Here is an 18877-nt window from a genome sequence, read left to right as displayed (position 1 = left end):
GTTTAATGAAAAAAATCATAAATATACAGAGTATGCTATTGATGTGATGATAAAAATAGATAAAATTAAACAATGTTCAGCTTATGAATCTGTACTTAAATGTTGAAACTATAAAGAAAAATGAACCATTAACACAAAATGAGGATGGTTTGGTTTTTGTCTGAGAGTGTGTGTGGGTGGGGGCATGGAGAGATTGAATTAGTGAGAATAATAGGGCCTACCTAGTAAATAACTAATAACATAATAGTTCTTAATCTGGGTTTTGAATACCAGGTAATTTTTTATAGTTCTTGTTTATGTTGCATAAACCCTTTTTTATAGATGAGATATTTTACTGTAATTTTAAAATCTCTTTAATCAAGATAAGGAATCTCATGTTCACTGGATAGTTCTAGCTTTACTGTGTTTGTTCTTGTTCTTTTTATATATGTTATGTCACCATTTTTAAATAGATAAAGAAGTGGAGGAATTTTTAAATCTTCATCAGGAATTTAAAAATCATGAACAGCAAGCAGTGTTACTTCATTAAATTCAATTATTGGTCTCATTCCTTCTATCTTAGTTGAACATCTTATAGGTATAATTCTAATTTATCAGCCTTTCTCTTCTTGTCCCTTCTTGTCACAAATTGTATCACTGTATACCTGTGGTTTCCTATCTGTATGTACATTTTGTGGCTCTCTGAGATACCAACTCATGTTTTTTAGGTGAATTTCTTTTTATCCCATTCTTCTGCTGTCCTTCTAGTGTGTGCGTGTGTGTGTGTGTGTGTGTGTGTGTGTGTGTGTGTGTGTATGTGTGTTTTCTCCTACTTTGCCACTTTTTCTTCAGTCCAGTTTTAATTTTCTCTCTTATTTTGCTTTCTCCACTGACCATGTATATTATAGAATCTAAGTGGTTTTTTTTCATTTTTAACCATCTTTTAGTCATTAAGGAAATGCTCTACTTTCCATGCTTTTAAAATTAGAAGAAATAAAAAATTGCTATTTCTTTTTCTAAAACAGCCCACCAGCACAGCTAGAGTCTTCTGGTAAATGGCCAAGACTCAAGCCATACTATTGCCAAAACCATTATCCTGGCTCCACTACTTACATGAGGTAGGATTTTCAGGAAAAGTCTTGCTTCGGGTTCTCTAGTTTCCTTTTCTGTAAAATGGAAAAAATAGTAATACTCATCAGGTAGCATTTTTAGGATTAAATAAATAAATATAAACCACATTAGCTATTCTAAACGTTGCTACATTGCTAAACAGGGAATAAAGAAGAAATAAATTGAATAGGTCTTAAGGAGATTTCCTCCTCCACACTGAAGAACAAGCTATTTTGTGAAACAAAAGTAAGAGTAAATTCAGGAGCCCGCTCTTGTTTGTTGCTAGCCTGCCACATGGATTTTTTTGTGCTTGGATTTACCTTGCCCAAGTGTGGGGGTGAGAAAGCGGTGGTTAGAAAAAGATTCAAATACAGTGTGAAGACAGACTTCTGTAGGAAGGGTGGTATGGAAGAATTAGCTAAGAAGCCGGTTTCAGCCAAAAATAATAATAATAAATTAAAAGCAAGGCTGTCAAACATCGTGATCTTGTTTTAGATTTTTTAAATATATATTTTCACTAGTTAGACGAACTTTCTGATCCTCCCGCTGTGGAGAGGGACAAAAACCAAGGAAAATAAACAATGCACCCCCCAACAGATACCAGGGTGTGAATCAGTCCTTTCCAATACAAAGGACTGTAGCCTTGATGCCTGCGGTCTTGTTTGCAGAGTCAAAGAATGAACTCAACAAACAGTCAAGATAGGAGACCTACGGAGGGGCTTTTATTTAGACATACAGTGAGAGAATAGAGCTCCTGGCTCAAGCCAGGAGGGGAGAAGAGAGTCCGCAGTGGTGCGTTGTCTAGGGGATTTACAGGCAGTTGAGAGACAAAAGAGCTAGGGATGCAGATCCACCAAATGGTCTCTAAATGTTTATTTTTGAAGAGACACTAAGTTTCTTATCAGTTTTCCGGATTATTTTGTAGAGTAACATAAGAAATTTATTGCTTTGATTCTTTCTCCGAATAGCAGTTTCTTGGTTTGGGAGTATATTAATCAAGGCTGCTTGTCTTGCTTTCAAGGTGAGCTGAGTTATTGTCTGTTTGTTAAATATTAAGTTAAGAATCTTACTTCTTAACTTCATGGGTGTAAAAATGCAATCTTATCTTTAAGATGGAATCCTCCCTGCCCCTTTATTATGTTGTTTACGGCTGGGCCTGCCTCCTATATTAATTGCCCAGGTTATATATTACTTGATTAGGGGTTGGAGGAAGAAAAGCAGCATCTGGGTAAAGTTAAAGATAAACTGGGACTTTTAGCAGGCTGAAGTAAATTTTACAATAGCCTTATTTAATTAACACAAACAAGACATGGGCTATGCTGAGGTATTTTTTTATCTGGAAGATGTTCAAACATTCCAGGCTAAGTTACTCCTGACTTTTTAGTTTTAACTAATCTTCACTGAAGAATGCTTATATTCCTAGTTGGACACTTTAGAGAATTAATGTGACTCTGTCTTTGCTACATTGTTTAATATGGAGTTTTGGTAGGGGTCTTTTTCCAGAGTCCCTCACCCCACTGACTACACCCACGGTCCCTATCTCAGCCTTATTGGCTAAGAAATTCTTCCTTTCTCATCTCCCTTCAAGTGATATTATTTTGCTTTCTCTCTTAAGTTTTATTCCCTTTTATTTTCACGCTGTATTTCTGCATTCTATTCACAGTGAGAAACAGCGTCCTCGGAATTGTCTGGATCACCTCAGATAGCCTATTTCTTCTCGTTCTTCCATTCTCACTGGTCTAGAATCTAGACTCAAATGTAAAGTTGCAGCTTTTCCAAGAGCTGTACACGGGCCTCGCAAATCGGAGACGGAACTATCCGGCATTTCAAAACAGGAAAGAGCGACTTCTGCTTTAAAAATTAATCAACAAAGTATACTGAATTGTTATAAAATAATCTTAACTTGTTATAGGTTGCCCCCCTCGCATTTCAAAACATAGTGACTTCTCGTATTCAAAATTAATTCGAATTGTTATAAACTAATCAGAATTTGTAAAAAATAGGTTAACCAGATTAAAGAAACTGGCCCGATAGCTGGAAAATTGTTTTCATCATATGACCAATGGGAAAGTAGATCTACAATCATTCATTTGCTTGCATACTTAAGACCAAAGAACGAATCAGCGGTTGTAAAACGAAATCTTCATTTGCATAACATTGTCTACAAATAACCAAGGTGCGCTAACAATCATTGTAGGCATGAAGTCGTTCGTCAACGACATCTTCGAGTGCATCATGGTCGAGGCGTCGCGCGTGGCGCATTACAATAAGCGCTCGACCATCATCTCCAGGGACATCCAGACGGCCGTGCGCTCTCTGCTGTCCGGGGAGCTGGCCAAGCGCGCCGTGTCCGAGGGCACCAAGGCCGTCACCAAGTACACCAACTCCAAGTAAATTTGGGCCCGCAATAGCGTTAAGAAACCCAAAGGCTCTTCAGAGCCGCTCACGATTTCAGTCAAAAGCTGTGCACTACTAGCATGTGCCGTCTTTAGAAACTTGGTGTTCAATTAGCAGTAATCGGTAACCTACTTACCGATTCTCAACTGGTGGATTCACTGCGTTTGGTTGACTGTCTTGCCCTGTCCGAGGGTCTGCAGCAGTGAAAGCGAACATGAACTGAAAACGGCCAGTGCTGACTCCCTAACCCCTTGGAGAGTCTCCTCACTTTTATAAAACTTGCACAGGTGCTCTGTGGGCTAGTTGTGCTTAAAGCCTGTAAACTTACTGATTTCTAGATTTTTATAAAGCGTCACTTTAGCATCTAACACCACAGTAACAAAATTCTGTTAAAAGCGGGACTTCCAACTTCAATGACACCTTGGATGCCTGTCTGGGGTAAAGCACCAAATTTCCAGAATCTCCCGGTTGTCCTCAGCCCACTCAGATACCGCTGCAGCTTCCGCTGCAAGGGGTAAGAGGCAGGTCTCTCCGTTCCTCCGTTGCATAATTGGTCTGGCGCTTGTCAGTAGCCGAGGCCCGCCCGCTGGGTTCCTCCCGGAAGGGGCGGGTGGGGAAGTGAGCGGGCGCGCGCCGTGGCTGCTGGGACTGAGAACCGCTAGCCGGGACCAGGGAGAAAGAGAAGAGCGAGAGTGGTGGCCAGAGGGGACGGAGCCAGGCCTCACTGTGAGCAATAAGAGGGTTTCTCTCAATCTAGCATTTCCCTAGACTGATTTCGGTCACACCGGTGTGTTCACCCCGGACCAGGAACACGCTCCCCTCCAGAGCTACAAGCCCCACGTTCTTTTGCTGAGTCTAATTACGTTCATCTCAGTCCCTTATCCACCGGCCTTTTGCCTAGGGTTTTAAAAGTCCTGGCTTAAGCATCTCTCCTAAGATTCTTTACAAACCGATTTTGTTGGGCAACTGCAGCAATCCAGTAGGGGAAAAACAGTTAATAATTGCTAGTTTTGCTTTGTCTGTTTCTTTCCTAAACTTTTTTAAAAAGCTCTCAGAATTCTTTTTAAAGTCTAATGAGGTATACAAGACTTTCCCCTCACTCCTGTCCCCGACAGTACGCAAACGACCTGCAAAAAACAATTCTCAGTATACAGCCGCCTCAGTCTCCTCCACTAGTATAGCCACAGAACATAAAGATTGGCTCTGCAGCTTCCAATCCGTCCTTTACTGTCACTTGCGACTTTTGCAATTCCGTCAGCCTATATACTGTCTCCAGCAATCCTCTCCCTGCACAGTTCAGCAACGGTGGGACGATCCTGGCAAAGATGAAGAGGGACGCAGGGCAGGTCAGAGGGTAGACAGGAAGACAAAATGAGGAAGAAAGTAGGGAGGTGCTTTTTAACATTCCAGCGTTTAACACTGATGTCTAGGGGGTCTACAGTTCGTAATCACATAATGCGGAAAAGACGTAAACCCAGGAAAAAAAACAAATTTTCTTCCTGTATTTCTCAGTAAATTTAAGGGTAGAGCTTCATTCTGGAAATTAAGTGAGAAATGTTTAGTTGGCGAGACCTCACCGATAAATGGACATACCAAATCCACCAAGTAATCTCACTCACTGTCCTTGAGAAAAATCCCTAGCCAGCCTTCCCAGCTAGTCTCCCCCATTGCCCCTCAAAAAGGTGAAATAAGCACATGGTAATAAACTAGGATTTATTTTCAGGTCACCAAATTACAACTGCATTTCAACTTTTTCTGGTCACCTTGATTTGTTTGAGATAATACTGAAACTTCTCTGTCTATAATGAATCTAGTTTCCATTCCAGAGTCACCATGGTCCTTTAAAAGGCACACAGGATCATTCATATTACCTGTGATCACAGATTTATGATTCCCACTGCACAAAATCAGAAAGCTGGTGTGGCCTGAAGCCCTGCATTCTAGCCCTCACCTCCCTCTCCAAACCAACCTGAAAGGATTCTTCTTTCCTTTTTGTTTTTGTTTCTCCATTTTTTTGTTTTTTGGAGTTTTTGGAATACACCATGACCTTTCTGGCCTCCAGGTTTTTGCAGTTTTTCTCTACCTGAAGTGTTTCTGATTCCATTCCACATCTATCCCCAAGACACACACACGCACACAGTTTATTGATCAACACCTCCCATTTCAGCATATCATTACATATTCTTGGGGAAGTTGTTAAAGGCTCTTACAACCCCAAAGAACTAGCTGTATACCCAGCCCCAAATTTACGTTTACTAAAGGGCATGGGACACTTAACGACTTGGTGTGGATGAATCAGGACTTGATCCATGAGACAAGAAAGGAACTCTGTCTTCCCTAGACCACACGGCAAGGAGGAAGGGGAGATCTGAACAAAACTGAGGCTGTGTTACAAAGGGAGGAGGGGAAATGATCTTGGGAAGGCACCTCTACTGCCTGATACAAAAAGGCCTTCCATGGCAGACAAAAGGAGCATTCAGTAGGTTGGTTCATATTCAAGTGCCAGACTCAAGTTACTTACTCATGATACAGAGCTATTCTCTAGTTCTCAAACTTGGGTGTGCATAAGAATCCCCTAGAGGGCTTGTTAAAGAACAGATTACTGGTCCTGAGTTTCTATTTCGTTAGCTCAGGGAGAAATCAGGGATCCTGGCTTTCTAAAAAGTTCCCAGAAGGTACAGATGTTGCTTATCTGGTACTATGCTTTAAGAACATCTGATACTATGCAGAAAAACATGCTAACTAAACAAAGCCCCTTCCCATGGAGCTTCCTGTGTGGAGCTTTCTTTGTGGTAAAGATGAGGTTAATGGTATACAATGGTAAAGTGTCTGGATGTCAAACAATGAACTTTAGATTTATTTTGCAGACAACAAAAAGTTATAGAAAGCTTCTGAGCAGGGACTGACATGATTGGCTCCAGTGTCAGGAAGATGCCTCTGGTGGCAGGGAACCAAGAGGGAAATAATAGTGATGAGACAGGACAAAGGCCCAAGTCATAAACATGACAGGGAGAATGGAGCAGTGGATACAAGAAACAAATCAGAGCAGCTGAAGTGATTCTGTTCAGTATTTTGTCAACACTGATTGATTTCTTTTGTGTGAGGCATTAAGTTCCAGCAGTGAGGGAGACAGAAGCCTGCTCTTCTGGGGCTGATACCCTACTGGAAGAAGAAAGATAATAAGCATGCTGATAACTCAACAAGATAATTTCAAATAGGAGTTCTGACTACTATGAAATTACTTGAAATAAACCAGGTGCCAATAGTGACAGTGATGATGACATTTCAGATAAGGGAACCAACAATGCAGGGAATGAAAGTTCCAGGCCACAGTGTAAAAATTCTAGGGCAGGGAGGAGTTTGTACTCAACAAATAGAAGACTTGGGTGCCGGGAGATTAGTAAACTAAGGTAAAGTGTTAAGACAAATTTACTCTTGTTTAATGTGTTTTTTGTGTTATGTTTGCACTTTCCCCTCTTTCCTTAAATTTTGAATCTCCTGAAATCCTAAATTCCAGTTGGTTAACAAGAATCCATGGAGCCCTGGGAGGAGTTCCTGCATGAGCCTCAGAGGGTAAATAAGCCCCGTGAAATATTTCTGTCCACATGTATATTTAACAGATTCTTAACGGGGTTTTGATCCATATATTGTAAAGAACTTCTCTTAAGAGGAGGCAGTACTTTGAAATATACAAATCAGAACTGCCTAAGATATGGGGACAGTTCACCCATTAGTTTCTAACATGTCATGAGCTCCCGTGTTTTGCCCAGGATGAAACTCAGTAAGAGATACTACAGAGAGGCTTATTTGGCACCAGTATTCCTTAAAAGAGCTTTCAGGTAAATGGAAGGACAGTCCGTACTGTTCAGTAACAGTATGGTTACTGTTCAGTAATACTTGGTATGGTAAAATTAAGTTGCTGTAACAGAGACTGAACAATAAATTAAGCATAAAGATAGTTACTTTTGTTGCATGGAACAGAACCACTGTGATTAGTCCAGCTCTGTGGGGCAGCTCTTCTGGTCAGGGACTCTTGTTCCTTACAAGTCATTGTTATGGCATGTCCTCGAGCATGTTCCCTGCTTGGTCAAGCAAGAACACTCTTAATAGCTAGAGGGAAGAAAGACTTTAAAAGCCCAGACCTGGGAGACTTCTACTCACACTTGGACAGCAAACCCCAGGAAATGTTACCTCTACCTAGGGAGCCATCTGTCCTACTATACCTTTATTATAGAGCAAACACATTATAGTGGGAAAATGCCAGACTTGTAAAATAAAAGTGACATGCTGACAGTACTGGGAAATTGTGGAAAGATAGTAAGAAATGGTTGTTAACCCACTTGAGAACTGCTTATTGTTTCATTTCCTGATGTGTAGAAAAAGGTGGGATGTGAATGTGAAGACCTGGTTTGAAAGGCTGTCTAGCACTTGTCAGGATTTGTGCCAGCAAACAGCATTATCTACACTTTATGGTAAATCAGCTTGTAATCAAGTCTGACTTCAGGATAAAAAGGCAACAAAACCTGGTAAACACAGGTCTACATACTTACGTGAGCCATGGATATGTTAAAATGCCATTTTGAACTCAAGAGAAACCAGTAACTGGGTGGATTGAGGGCAGTTGAGAAGCAAAAAGCTAAAGTTGGCATGTCTCTCCAGTCCTTTTAAACAAAACCCTATGCACTCAACTGTGGTTCCTCCAGGACTCACTGCCTTCTACATACTTTGCCTGTCACCCTTGTGTTCCCCTCCAGCCTACCAGGTGATATCAGAATCTACTTTTAAGATGAACTCAAGTGCCTAATCTACCCCTTTTCAATTCTAGTAGTACCAGACAAGTTGTGCTCTCCAATCCTCTGCCTTGTGTATAATACATCTTCTCCATCAGACAGCAAACACAAATGACATTAGGGTCAGCTTTTAAGATCTTAGTTGCAAACGCAGCGAGAAACACACGAAGTACTAGAGAAGCCTCACCGTCTGAGTTAAGATGGGAAGCATTACAACTTCTTGTGAATAAATTACATGGCCCTGAAAAGGGCCTTTGGGTTTAATAGATGTGAAGTGGCAAGCTGGAATTGAATTTACTTAGCCTCCGAAGCCGTACAGAGTGCGGCCCTGGCGCTTGAGCGCATAGACCACATCCATGGCCGTGACCGTCTTGCGCTTGGCGTGCTCCGTGTAGGTGACAGCATCCCGAATCACGTTCTCCAGAAACACCTTCAGCACCCCGCGGGTCTCTTCGTAAATGAGGCCGGAGATGCGCTTGACCCCACCGCGCCTTGCCAGACGGCGGATGGCAGGCTTGGTAATGCCCTGGATGTTGTCCCGCAGCACCTTACGGTGGCGCTTAGCACCACCTTTACCCAGACCCTTCCCGCCTTTACCGCGACCAGACATACCACACTCTCTTCCTAAACCTGCAATCCAACAAGAGCAACCGCTCGATGCCTTTATAGTAATGTAACGGACCTGATAGAAAACCGCAAGAGCAGGGGCGGTAGCCACACTCAGTTCACGCCCTTTGCTTATTTGTCCCTTGCTCAGAGCTCTGGAGACCAGACCAAATGGGGCGCCTGAAGCAATAGATCTTGGAGAGGGGCTTTAATAAATGCTTGTACAGATTGTGTGTGTGTGTACAATATTTGCGGCCATTAAGTAGAGCAATTCATGCACTTTCCACAAAGAAATCTGACGCTTTTCCTTCAGATTTTCCAGAATATGAAATTGGCTAATACAAGCTTGTCTAAGACGTTTTAAATAGTTTTAAGCAAATCATATTTTTATTGCTTAAGTTTCATTTTATCAATTTATGAATGTCCGGTTAACTGAACAGGGCTCTTCTGTATGTACTCTGGATAACCCTACTGAGGCAACTAAAAGTAAATGATTACATAGAGGTCAAATCACGTTAAAAATTCAGGGCTGCACTGAAGTTATAAATATGTATATCCCAAAGTGATTAGAACTGTGTTCTGTTGTGAGCCTAGTTTATGGTTTAATTGCATATTTAATTATGGACAGCTTCAGGTAGCACTGTTTCTAAATAAAATTACCACATTGTATTTCTCCAACCAGTTATCATATGGCACCCAGTTAAGCTCCGGGGACAGCCTGCTGCACATGCTAGCTATGTGACCTTGGCCAGTCTGTACTGTTTTTTCAATTCAAATGTATAAGAACGTGTAAATTATAGAGCATTCAAGTTAAAAAGAGGTAGTCTATGCAAAGTGTTTAAAAACATATCCACAAATAAGCACTCAATATCATTGTGACACTTGTGGCTGCTCTCAACTCCTAACCTGTGGTAATTCTTGGTCATACGGGTTATCTTATTCAATATATTAATAAAGAAGCATATATGTTAATACTTCACCAATTTGGATTTTTGGCAAATTTGAAAATGATATGTGTAAGTCCAGGGAGAGGAAGTCCCGGGGCAAAATATCTCTAAAAACCGGAATCAGTCAAAGGGAGAAATAAAGTTTAAAACCCGTTTATTGCTCATGAACTGTAGTCCGGGCACTTCTCTGTTTCCTGCTCCAGCAGAAGCAAAACAAGCGCTCTCCCTCACCTCTCAGGTACCGAGAAGCCCTCTGTTGCCCAGGTAATTACCCACTGATATGGAGATGAACTTCTCTCCACCCCTGAGGAATGATGCAAATGCACTATAGCCATACTTCTTTCCACCTCTGAACGCCTATTAATATGAAGATGTTCTAAAACCAGGAGATATATTCTGGAAATGTTACAGTTTTACCCACAGTATGTTAATATTTTTTTTCTTTGTAATCCTATGTATACAATATTAAGCATTTAAAGTAATATTCTGGGTAAGGGGCCTATTAGCTTTTTTCGATATACACAGTCCCTGAAACAAAAATGGTGAAGAATCCCTCTTCTATGGGATCCTAAAAGTCTTAAAACACCGAATTTCAAAATGTGCAGAGAGGAGCATTGGGAAGTTCATGAATGTTGGAGTGAAAAATCATGTTAGTAACAACAATGTGATGGAGGTGTATAAGGATAAATGGCATTGATCTTTTTCCATTTATAAACATTAAAGAGGTCATTTCCTCCCCTCTTGAAGAAATGTGTGAGTTTTTTATTATCTTCTCTTAGGAATAGAGAGAATTTTTTTCTAGGGATAAAGCCCAGTCTCCAGTTTTTACAATGTAGAGGTACTTGCTAGGTTGGGGGCCAGATAATCTCTAGATATATAAAAATGTACCTCTGGAATTAGCTTAGTAGTCTCTCACAAGAAACATAGGAGATTGTCATAAGGTGTAGCTCCTGCTTCTCTAGAAAATAAGTCGTTGTTTCCTCTGTTTTGCTGTATAAGATGTATGAGATTTTTTTTCCTAACTAGTTATTTTTGTGGTAATTGACATGAATGTAAATCCGTTCATATTTATTACCCAATAATAAATTGTTCTCTCTCCTCTGTATTGATAAAGAAGGGTCATTTTGTTGACAGAATTGTTTTATTTCTTCAACATGTGAAGGGGACCAAAAGCCCTATAGGTTTTACATTCCTTTATCATATCTAATAGGAATATAGTTTCTGAAACATTCTGAATGTTCCTAAAGAATTCTGTCTATATTAATGTGAGAACACTCTGTAAAGAGACACTTAGTTGGGCCATTCAGAGCTCGGTGGTAGAAACTAGAACAGACTACTTATTTCATAGTTGCTCTACACCTTCAATGGAAAATAAGGCTTCACCCAGTCAAGTATGGCTCAGTGAATAAAATAGGCCTGTTAACAGAATTTATAAGAATGTCAACTGGAAGGGGTAATCTGATTGGAAACTACTTCGGTGAGGCTACTCATGTTGAGAGTCTTGAGTAGGTAGATGTAGAAGTATATATCCAGCAACCATTTGGAAACACAAGTTTGGTAATTAGGCAAGGGGACAGATCTGAAGGGAAACACTTCAGTTATTGACGTAAAGGTGAACCATGAAGGTGAATGGGGTAGTACCTGCAAGATTTCCTACATTTAAGTGTCTAAGACAGCTCTTCCTTTGTTGGTGCTGCTCCTCTTTTATGTCCCCCATCATGGTTTGTAATTCTGGCTCTTCTATTTCTTGTCTGGACTGGCTATTCTCACAGTCTTTTTATGACCTCTGATTGTCCTCACCCTCTCTGTAATTCATCCTCTTTACTACTGTCAAAGAAATATTCTTCAAGTGAGACTCAAAACCAAATATAGTAAGTCAAACTATTCAAAGATGATTAGGAGTACATAAGCTCTACAATAAGTGAATACACAAAGTAAAAATGACTTGTAATAAGCTGATTTCTCATTTCATCTCACCCATTTGAATTGCGTTAGCTTTTAATTTTTATTAACATTTTTTATTAACATGTATTAATTTTTCATGTTTAAGTTAGATGTTCTTAAGTAATCATTTGTTGATTTTGATGAGATCATGTAGAAGTATGAAACCCTCACTTTTTGGGCTTTGCTGTTTCCAGGATTTCTTCCATTCATAGTCACAGTGAAACAGAGATTTGTACATGCTTTGAAAGAAACATAATGTTAGAGACAAACATATATTTTGAGGAGAAAGAAAATCAGATTAAATCATATCTACCATCAATCTATTTCTTATTTAACATTAAGCATAAACTGTAATGTGTTTTCTATAAGCCTATATCCTTACTTATAGAAGTGAGAAATGTACTGAATATAAAGCATGCATGTTTTAATATCTCCCTCTCTGTGTAATTCTATAGAAATGTGTGTGTGTGTGTGTGTGTGTGTGTGTGTGTGTGTGTGTGTGTGTGAATGTGCTGGGCCTGTGTATACTCCTTTATTCTGTTACTTGAATACTTTGCCATTATCTTCCCCAAACATGACATATCTCTGAACCCAAAGCTTGTGAACATTTTAATAACTGACACCCCCAACCTCAATGAAACCAAGGTCAATAAAAGAATATTTTTAGACCAGTAAAGGGGCCCAAGTCTCTTTTATGCCTCTTCCTGGATCTCCTCTGCCAGTAGCTATGCAGCATATGTCCAACAAAGCATGTCAGGAGAATCACTGATTACTCCATTTTCCATTTTCCCAGACAAATGTTGAATGCTTAAAGTCCCAAAATTCATTAACCCTCTAAATAGTCACAGGATCTGATAAAGCTTTTACAGACAACATAATGACGTTTATTATCAGAAATAGCTGTTATTCCAAGTAGCTGTAGAGAAATCCAAAAAGAGCCTCTCTTATTTCTCTTCATATGAAACAGGTTTTCTGGATAAATCTCAATGAAAATCAAGCAACTGTTGAATGTATGAGAAGGCAATAATGTTTACATTATTACCAGAGAGCAAGCTTTGAAGGCACAAAGGGAAGAATTTATATTTTAAACGAAAACTACGAAGTTGTGTCTCTTACCTGTAAATCTGTGTCAGAGCGCGCGCGCGCGCGCGCGCGCACACACACACACACACACACACACACACACACACACACACACACACACACACACACACACACACACACACACACACACACACACGGCGCTGGCGGCCACCAGCTACGACTTGGAGAACAGCCGCATCAAGTTGGGCCTCAAGAGCCTGGTGTTCAAGGGCACCCTGATTCAGATCAAGGGCACTGGCGCTTCCGGCTCCTTTAAACTCAACGAGAAAGCGGCTTCCGAGGAAGCCAAGCCCAAGGCCAAGAAACCAGCTGCGGCCAAGAAGCCCAAGAAGGCAACAGGTGCGGCCACTCCGTAGAAGAGCACCACAAAAGGCCCTGAAGAAGGCGAAGAACCAGCTGTGGCTGCTGGGGCCAAGAAAGTGAGCAAGAGCCCGAAAAAGGTGAAAGCGGCCAAACTGAAGAAAGCAGCCAAGAGTCCAGCCAAGGCCAAAGCCCCTAAGCCCAAGGCAGCCAAGCCGAAAACTGCCATCCAAACCCAAGAAGGCGGCCATCAAGAATTAGGACTAGTTGTGGGTAGTGACTTTAAGGCTCTTTTCAGAGCCACCCAACTGACCTTATAAAAGAGCTTGTAATAACACTTTTCCGAGAAAAAGAGGAGAAAAAGGTGGGTATATTTTTGTTAACAAAAGTACACAGCAATGTTTTGGAGACTCTAGATCTGAAAGGAGCCTTTGACATTAAATTAAGAACGACTTAACACCCTCCACGGATGCCATGCAGAATCAATCCGAATGTCTTTGGGCATGATGGTGACATGCTTGGCGTGGATGGAGCCCTGGTTGGTGTCTTCGCAGAACCACCAGGTCCTTGCACTTGTTCTGATTGGACAAGGCGTTTGCTCCCTTTGACTCCCGGTTGAGATATCGGTAGCGACATTCATTCCCTGACCACGTAAGTCCCCGGGTCCGATGCTTTTAGACCAAAAAGTAGTATCTTCCAACCCACTCCTTTAACTGTCGGTATTTTTAACGCTTTCTCGCCCCTATGTTTATGCTGTTTCTTTGGCTTTTCCCTGCAGAATTTAATGTAAATTATTTGCTGAATAAGTTTCGGCACCTGAAACTGGCTTAGTTTTTTTAAAAAACGCGCTCTGAATGATTGCCCAAGTGTTTTGTTTTTTTTACCCTCTTTTAGTTTTGGACCGCTAATTTCACAATTTCCTTCTCTATTTAAATTAGGATTTTTAAAACTTTGTTTTATAAACTTTTCCTTAAACCACTAAGACCGGTGATCTCACGTTAATGTATGCATTAACGCATATTTTTCACTAACAACATCCTTATATAAAACTCCACATTTTACAATTTCAACTGAAGTTTGTGTAAAATGCTAAGATCCCCAAACTTGCAAATGATACAGAAAGATTACTGTGTGCCCTTTTAAAGTCACAGTGAACCCTGTTTAGCTCTGCTCAAAGGAGCTGTGACTCCAGGGTGTGGTTGACTACAACTGAGTAGGACCCCAGTTCAATAGAGTTGGAGATTGTTTCTTTCAGAAAGTATGAATGCAGATGGTTCTCCTATTCAGATGTGAAACTGCTTTCAATTTGAGATAATACTGAGTGTGGGTTTATTACCCTGTGGGTCACTAATTAGGTCTGCACCTAAATTCAACACAAGCCTTATTATCACATGACTTCTGGTTTACAACCGAGGGGCAGCTGCATTGATTGGCGCTACCTGAGACACAACCCTTTCCACATAGCCAATAGAAGTTTAAGTACTGAATTTACTTCTAGATTGGATAAACTTAAAATAATTTTCAGTTAGCTATTTAAGAATGTAAGAAGCCCTTTTAGTGAGTACGAGGGGCGCTCTGAAAAGAGCCTTTTGATAAGACTGATGCCGCAAGAATTCAATGTCCTGTTTTCCTAGTTTATTTGCCCTTTGCCTTATGGTGGCTCTCGGTCTTCTTGGGCAGCAGCACGGCCTGGATGTTGGGCAGGACGCCGCCCTGCGCGATGGTCACGCGGCCCAGCAGCTTGTTGAGCTCCTCGTCGTTGCGGATGGCCAGCTGCAGATGGCGCGGGATGATACGCGTCTTCTTGTTGTCGCGGACCGCGTTGCCCGCCAGCTCCAGGATCTCGGCCGTCAGGTACTCCAGCACCGCCGCCTGGTACACGGGCGCGCCGGCCCCGACCCGCTCGGCGTAGTTGCCCTTGCGGAGCAGACGGTGCACGCGACCCACGGGGAACTGCAGCCCGGCACGGGAGGAAAGCGTCTTATCCTTGGCGCGAACTCTGCCGCCCTGTTTTCCACGGCCAGACATTTCAAAATTCCTATATGAGGATACTTATAAAGAAAAAATACAACGAAAGTACAAATTTATCTGCAAATTGGAAGCTATTATATGTGCAAGAGGTATTGTAAACTGCGCTATATGATTGGCTAAAGCAGTCTACGTTGCAACCAATTACAAAAGTGAACTCCAACAACTTGATTTGCATAACAGTTTGGAAGCCCGGAAAATTTATCGAATCTAAGTACTAAGTTTTAACACCTTATTTGCATAGAAGCCGTACAAATATGAACGCTGTAGTCAAAGCAATTTTTCTATCCCGGTAGCGCATTTTCTTTTCATTGTATCTAAACCGACCAAGTCGGCTCCGGCGCCCAAGAAGGGCTCCAAGAAGGCAGTGGCCAAGGCTCAGAAGAAGGACGGCAAGAAGCGCAAGCGCAGCCGCAAGGAGAGCTACTCGGTGTACGTGTACAAGGTGCTCAAGCAGGTCCATCCCGACACCGGCATCTCGTCCAAGGCCATGGGCATCATGAACTCCTTCGTCAACGACATCTTCGAGCGCATCGCGGGTGAGGCGTCGCGCCTGGTGCATTACAACAAGCGCTCGACCATCACCTCCAGGGAGATCCAGACGGCCGTGCGCCAGCTGCTGCCCGGGGAGCTGGCCAAGCACGCCGTGTCCGAGGACACCAAGGCCGTCACCAAGTACACCGGCACCAAGTAAAAGCAGCTTTTGTTTGGCTTTCAAATCCCAACGGCTCTTGTCAGAGCCTTTTATGCTTTCATTTAGAGTTGTAATTTTTTTTTTTTTTTTTTTTTTTTTACCACGGAAGTACTTGAAGTTCTTGGAGAGTAAGACCAAGGATATCTGCATAGAGGGGGCGATTTTACCCCAGAAGGGGATCTAGAAAGACCTATTTGCTCAGGAAAGAATGTCTTCTATTTCAATGCTTAAAATACTTTTCTGCCTTTTGTATTTTTTAAAGAGGCAGTGGAGGTTTGTGCATTTTATTTCTAGTTACCTAGGGGATCTGAAAGGGGGGAATTAGAAGAAAGCATTCTTTCTATCATTATTGCCCTAGCCATGGTCTTCCACTCTGGCAGCCCCAAGTGTTTCCACTTCCCTCCTTTCCTCTTTCTTTTCGTCTGTATGCTACATTCGCAGAATCATAATCGCCCCGAGATCTGAGCTCGTCCAAGTGTATTAATTCTAATAGCCTTTTTTCCATGGGTCCCTGAGCCCTACATGTGGCTGGTTTTTTTCAGTCTTCTGGAACATTTCAGCTCAGCTTTGACTTCGATATCCCCAAACGTGTGTTAACACTCATTAAAATATCTAAGAATGACCAAGTTTTGTTTTTCCCTCTGATGCATGATGCCAAGCCTTCATGGATTTAAAGGGCTATTATTACTCTGCCACGTGAAAACATTTCTTAACGTTATTTCCTCTGTGAATCAGACACTTCACAATCCTATAAGACATTTTTCTTATCAAGGAACTGAGTTTCCAAATGGTTTATTACGATCAGTTCTCCCAGAGAAAAAAGCATATATTCCAGGAGACGGTAGAAGTGAGATGAATTTGACGGCAGTTTACTGGCCCTTAGGATACAGGATTTTACTCTCCTAGCCTAACCAATCCTTCCATTTTGGCTGGCTCAAGACAATGAAAGATGGAAAAGGAATGTACCAAGGAAAGAGGTATAGCCTAGTGCTGGGGAGAGAGTTAATTATGCAACAGTACTACCTGTTGAGAAATCTATAGATGTGTTTGAATTCCATCTAGGTGTTTTTGAAAGAGTACCTCAGAAGACACTGAAATTTGAATTCTGCCATGTAAATGAACTTTGGTTTTCCTACCCATTGTTCATTACTTACAGAAATGTCTCAAATCTTATATATTGACACTTTTAGGAAAATAAGTGCAATAATTATATTAAAACATTTTAGGATTATTTGGACATTATGAGGTAATTTCCATTAATTCTATACAGATAATGAATGTAAGCTTTTTAAAGTAAAATTGTAATAAGTAATACTACAATGTGTGAAGGAAGTACTGCTTCATGAAATTATTTCTGCTGTTAAAGTCACACACCCTAGACACCTACAAAAAAGGAAATGTAAACTGCAGCTCCCAAAAGTAGAGCAATTTCAAAATTATGTGGCCTGCAACATTTATGAAGAATTTATAATCAACTTAATATTTACACATTTAACTTTAACATATTTCTAATTTAAATAACTTGAACATGTTAATAATTATTAAACTTGTGTGAGTACAATTCTTGCTTGTCTGAAAAATTGTCATCACAAACTTAGTGGCTTACACACATACAAATTTATAATTTTATGTTTCTGTACAGCATTTGGACACAGATCTTGCTGAGCTAAAATCTAGGTGTCAGGAAGTCTCCATTCTTCTCTGGGGGCTCAAAAAGCCAGTCTGTTTCTTTGCCTTTTCCAGCTGCCAGAGGATGTTCTTTCCTTGGCTGAGGACCCCTACCCTCAATTTTCAAAGCCAGCAATTTCTGGACAAATTCTCGTGCTGCCATCTCTCTGGTCTCGTATTCCCATTCCCTTTTCCACTGTTAAGGACCTTTGTGATATCGACTCATATGGATAATCCAATATAATCTTCCTATTTTAGTCAAGTGGTTAGCAACCTTAATTCCATTTACAGCCTTCCTTGCTTTATTGTCATGTAACCTAACATGTTCATAGATACCAGAAATTAGGAGTTGAATATAACTGGGTTGATATAATTGTGCCTTGAACAGTAAGTCACAGTATTTTTAGAAGTCAATAGAAAGCTATGTATTTTCTGCTCTGGATGGATGAATGTATGGACAAACTATTTAACATAATTTTAACTAGTTTATTCCCTGAGACTCATACAAACCTTAAGATATTTAGTTGAGATAACGCAAGGCAAAAATTGTGAAATATAAACTCATCTACAACCATCTGGTATTTTTTATTTCTCATTATTTTCTATTTTTTGTATTGCTTTTGCTCTTTGTGTTTTCTTTGAATGTGTATGTTGTGTGTGCACATTTATGTTACATAGTGAGTGGGAAGTTTGTTATTTAATTCATGAAAGGAATGCAATTAAGGATAGCTTTTTTTTTTCCTAGCTAGGTTTGAGCCCTAAGCATTTTTGTTTTTAGCACTTACTCCACATGAGCATAGCACTTTATAATTACAAGAGTACATTTTCATTATTATTGTTTCCATAGGACAGAACACCAGCGATGTGTAACTAGAATGACGAACGAATTTTCTCATTTAACAGAATTCTTGTAAATAAGGATAAAAATAAAACCCATCCGGGAAAAAAATACAATATTAAAAGAAGCACCAAAGTGGGTGTTTCTTCCTGGGCTGGCAGTGTCATGCATGACCTCAAATGTGGAGTATTGCCAATGGTTTCTCTTTTCAATAAATGACTTGGAAAAATTCTCATTCAAAATAAATGGTCCCGTCCTGGTAATTTTTCAATTTACATGCATTCATTATTATGCCACATTAACAACTGGAATTTAGTGTTGTAGGCAGATTATTGGTGAATAACTAGACCGTTAAGAAACCTTTTTACTATTAGGAGTCTTAGTAACGGTGTACTATAATCCGTGTTTTATTTTCACTAAATCAATCCATAAACTTTAAAGGTTTACTCCCATCAGTTGTTGGCCCAGAATT

General features: G+C 40.6%; 4 protein-coding genes, 1 long non-coding RNA gene and 1 pseudogene across 8 annotated transcripts in view; 3 read left to right on the top strand and 3 right to left on the bottom strand.

Annotated features, from left to right (window-relative positions):
- LOC140846802 (uncharacterized) overlaps nucleotides 1-18877 on the top strand; it is a 477545-nt gene that overhangs the window by 15539 nt on the left and 443129 nt on the right. The window lies entirely within an intron of this gene.
- The window catches only part of LOC108396296 (histone H2B type 2-E-like), a 45043-nt gene that overhangs the window by 18651 nt on the left and 7515 nt on the right, over nucleotides 1-18877 (bottom strand). The window contains exons 1-2 of one of the 3 annotated variants that reach the window (XR_012126205.1): nucleotides 3623-4043; nucleotides 1093-1145 (exon numbers count right to left, since the gene is read on the bottom strand). Coding sequence is in view for 1 of the 3 variants with exons in the window: in XM_073224543.1 (XP_073080644.1) it covers nucleotides 1133-1145 (13 nt within the window). In the remaining 2 variants the exon portion in view is untranslated. Of the gene's footprint in view, nucleotides 1-1092; nucleotides 1146-3622; nucleotides 4044-18877 lie in introns of those variants that run through there. The other 2 variants (XR_012126204.1, XM_073224543.1) reach the window with 2 other exon arrangements.
- Nucleotides 8508-8929, bottom strand: LOC108400175 (histone H4). Its single transcript, XM_036998499.2, has one exon. It carries the CDS (start codon nucleotides 8884-8886, stop codon nucleotides 8575-8577), a length of 312 nt encoding a protein of 103 aa, XP_036854394.1. The 5' UTR covers nucleotides 8887-8929; the 3' UTR covers nucleotides 8508-8574.
- LOC108400170 (histone H1.3-like) lies at nucleotides 10579-13438 on the top strand (annotated as a pseudogene).
- Nucleotides 14277-15480, bottom strand: LOC108400180 (histone H2A type 1-E-like). Its single transcript, XM_036998493.2, has one exon. The coding sequence runs from the start codon at nucleotides 15203-15205 to the stop codon at nucleotides 14813-14815; it is 393 nt and encodes a 130-aa protein (XP_036854388.1). The 5' UTR covers nucleotides 15206-15480; the 3' UTR covers nucleotides 14277-14812.
- Nucleotides 15220-17864, top strand: LOC108400169 (histone H2B type 1-M-like). Its single transcript, XM_073225005.1, has 2 exons — nucleotides 15220-15297; nucleotides 15450-17864. The coding sequence occupies exons 1-2, from the start codon at nucleotides 15220-15222 to the stop codon at nucleotides 15897-15899; spliced, it is 528 nt and encodes a 175-aa protein (XP_073081106.1). The 3' UTR covers nucleotides 15900-17864.

Source organism: Manis javanica, chromosome 16 (assembly GCF_040802235.1).
Source record: "Manis javanica isolate MJ-LG chromosome 16, MJ_LKY, whole genome shotgun sequence".
Lineage (NCBI taxonomy): Eukaryota > Metazoa > Chordata > Mammalia > Pholidota > Manidae > Manis > Manis javanica.
This window is presented reverse-complemented; position numbering and strand designations above follow the sequence as displayed.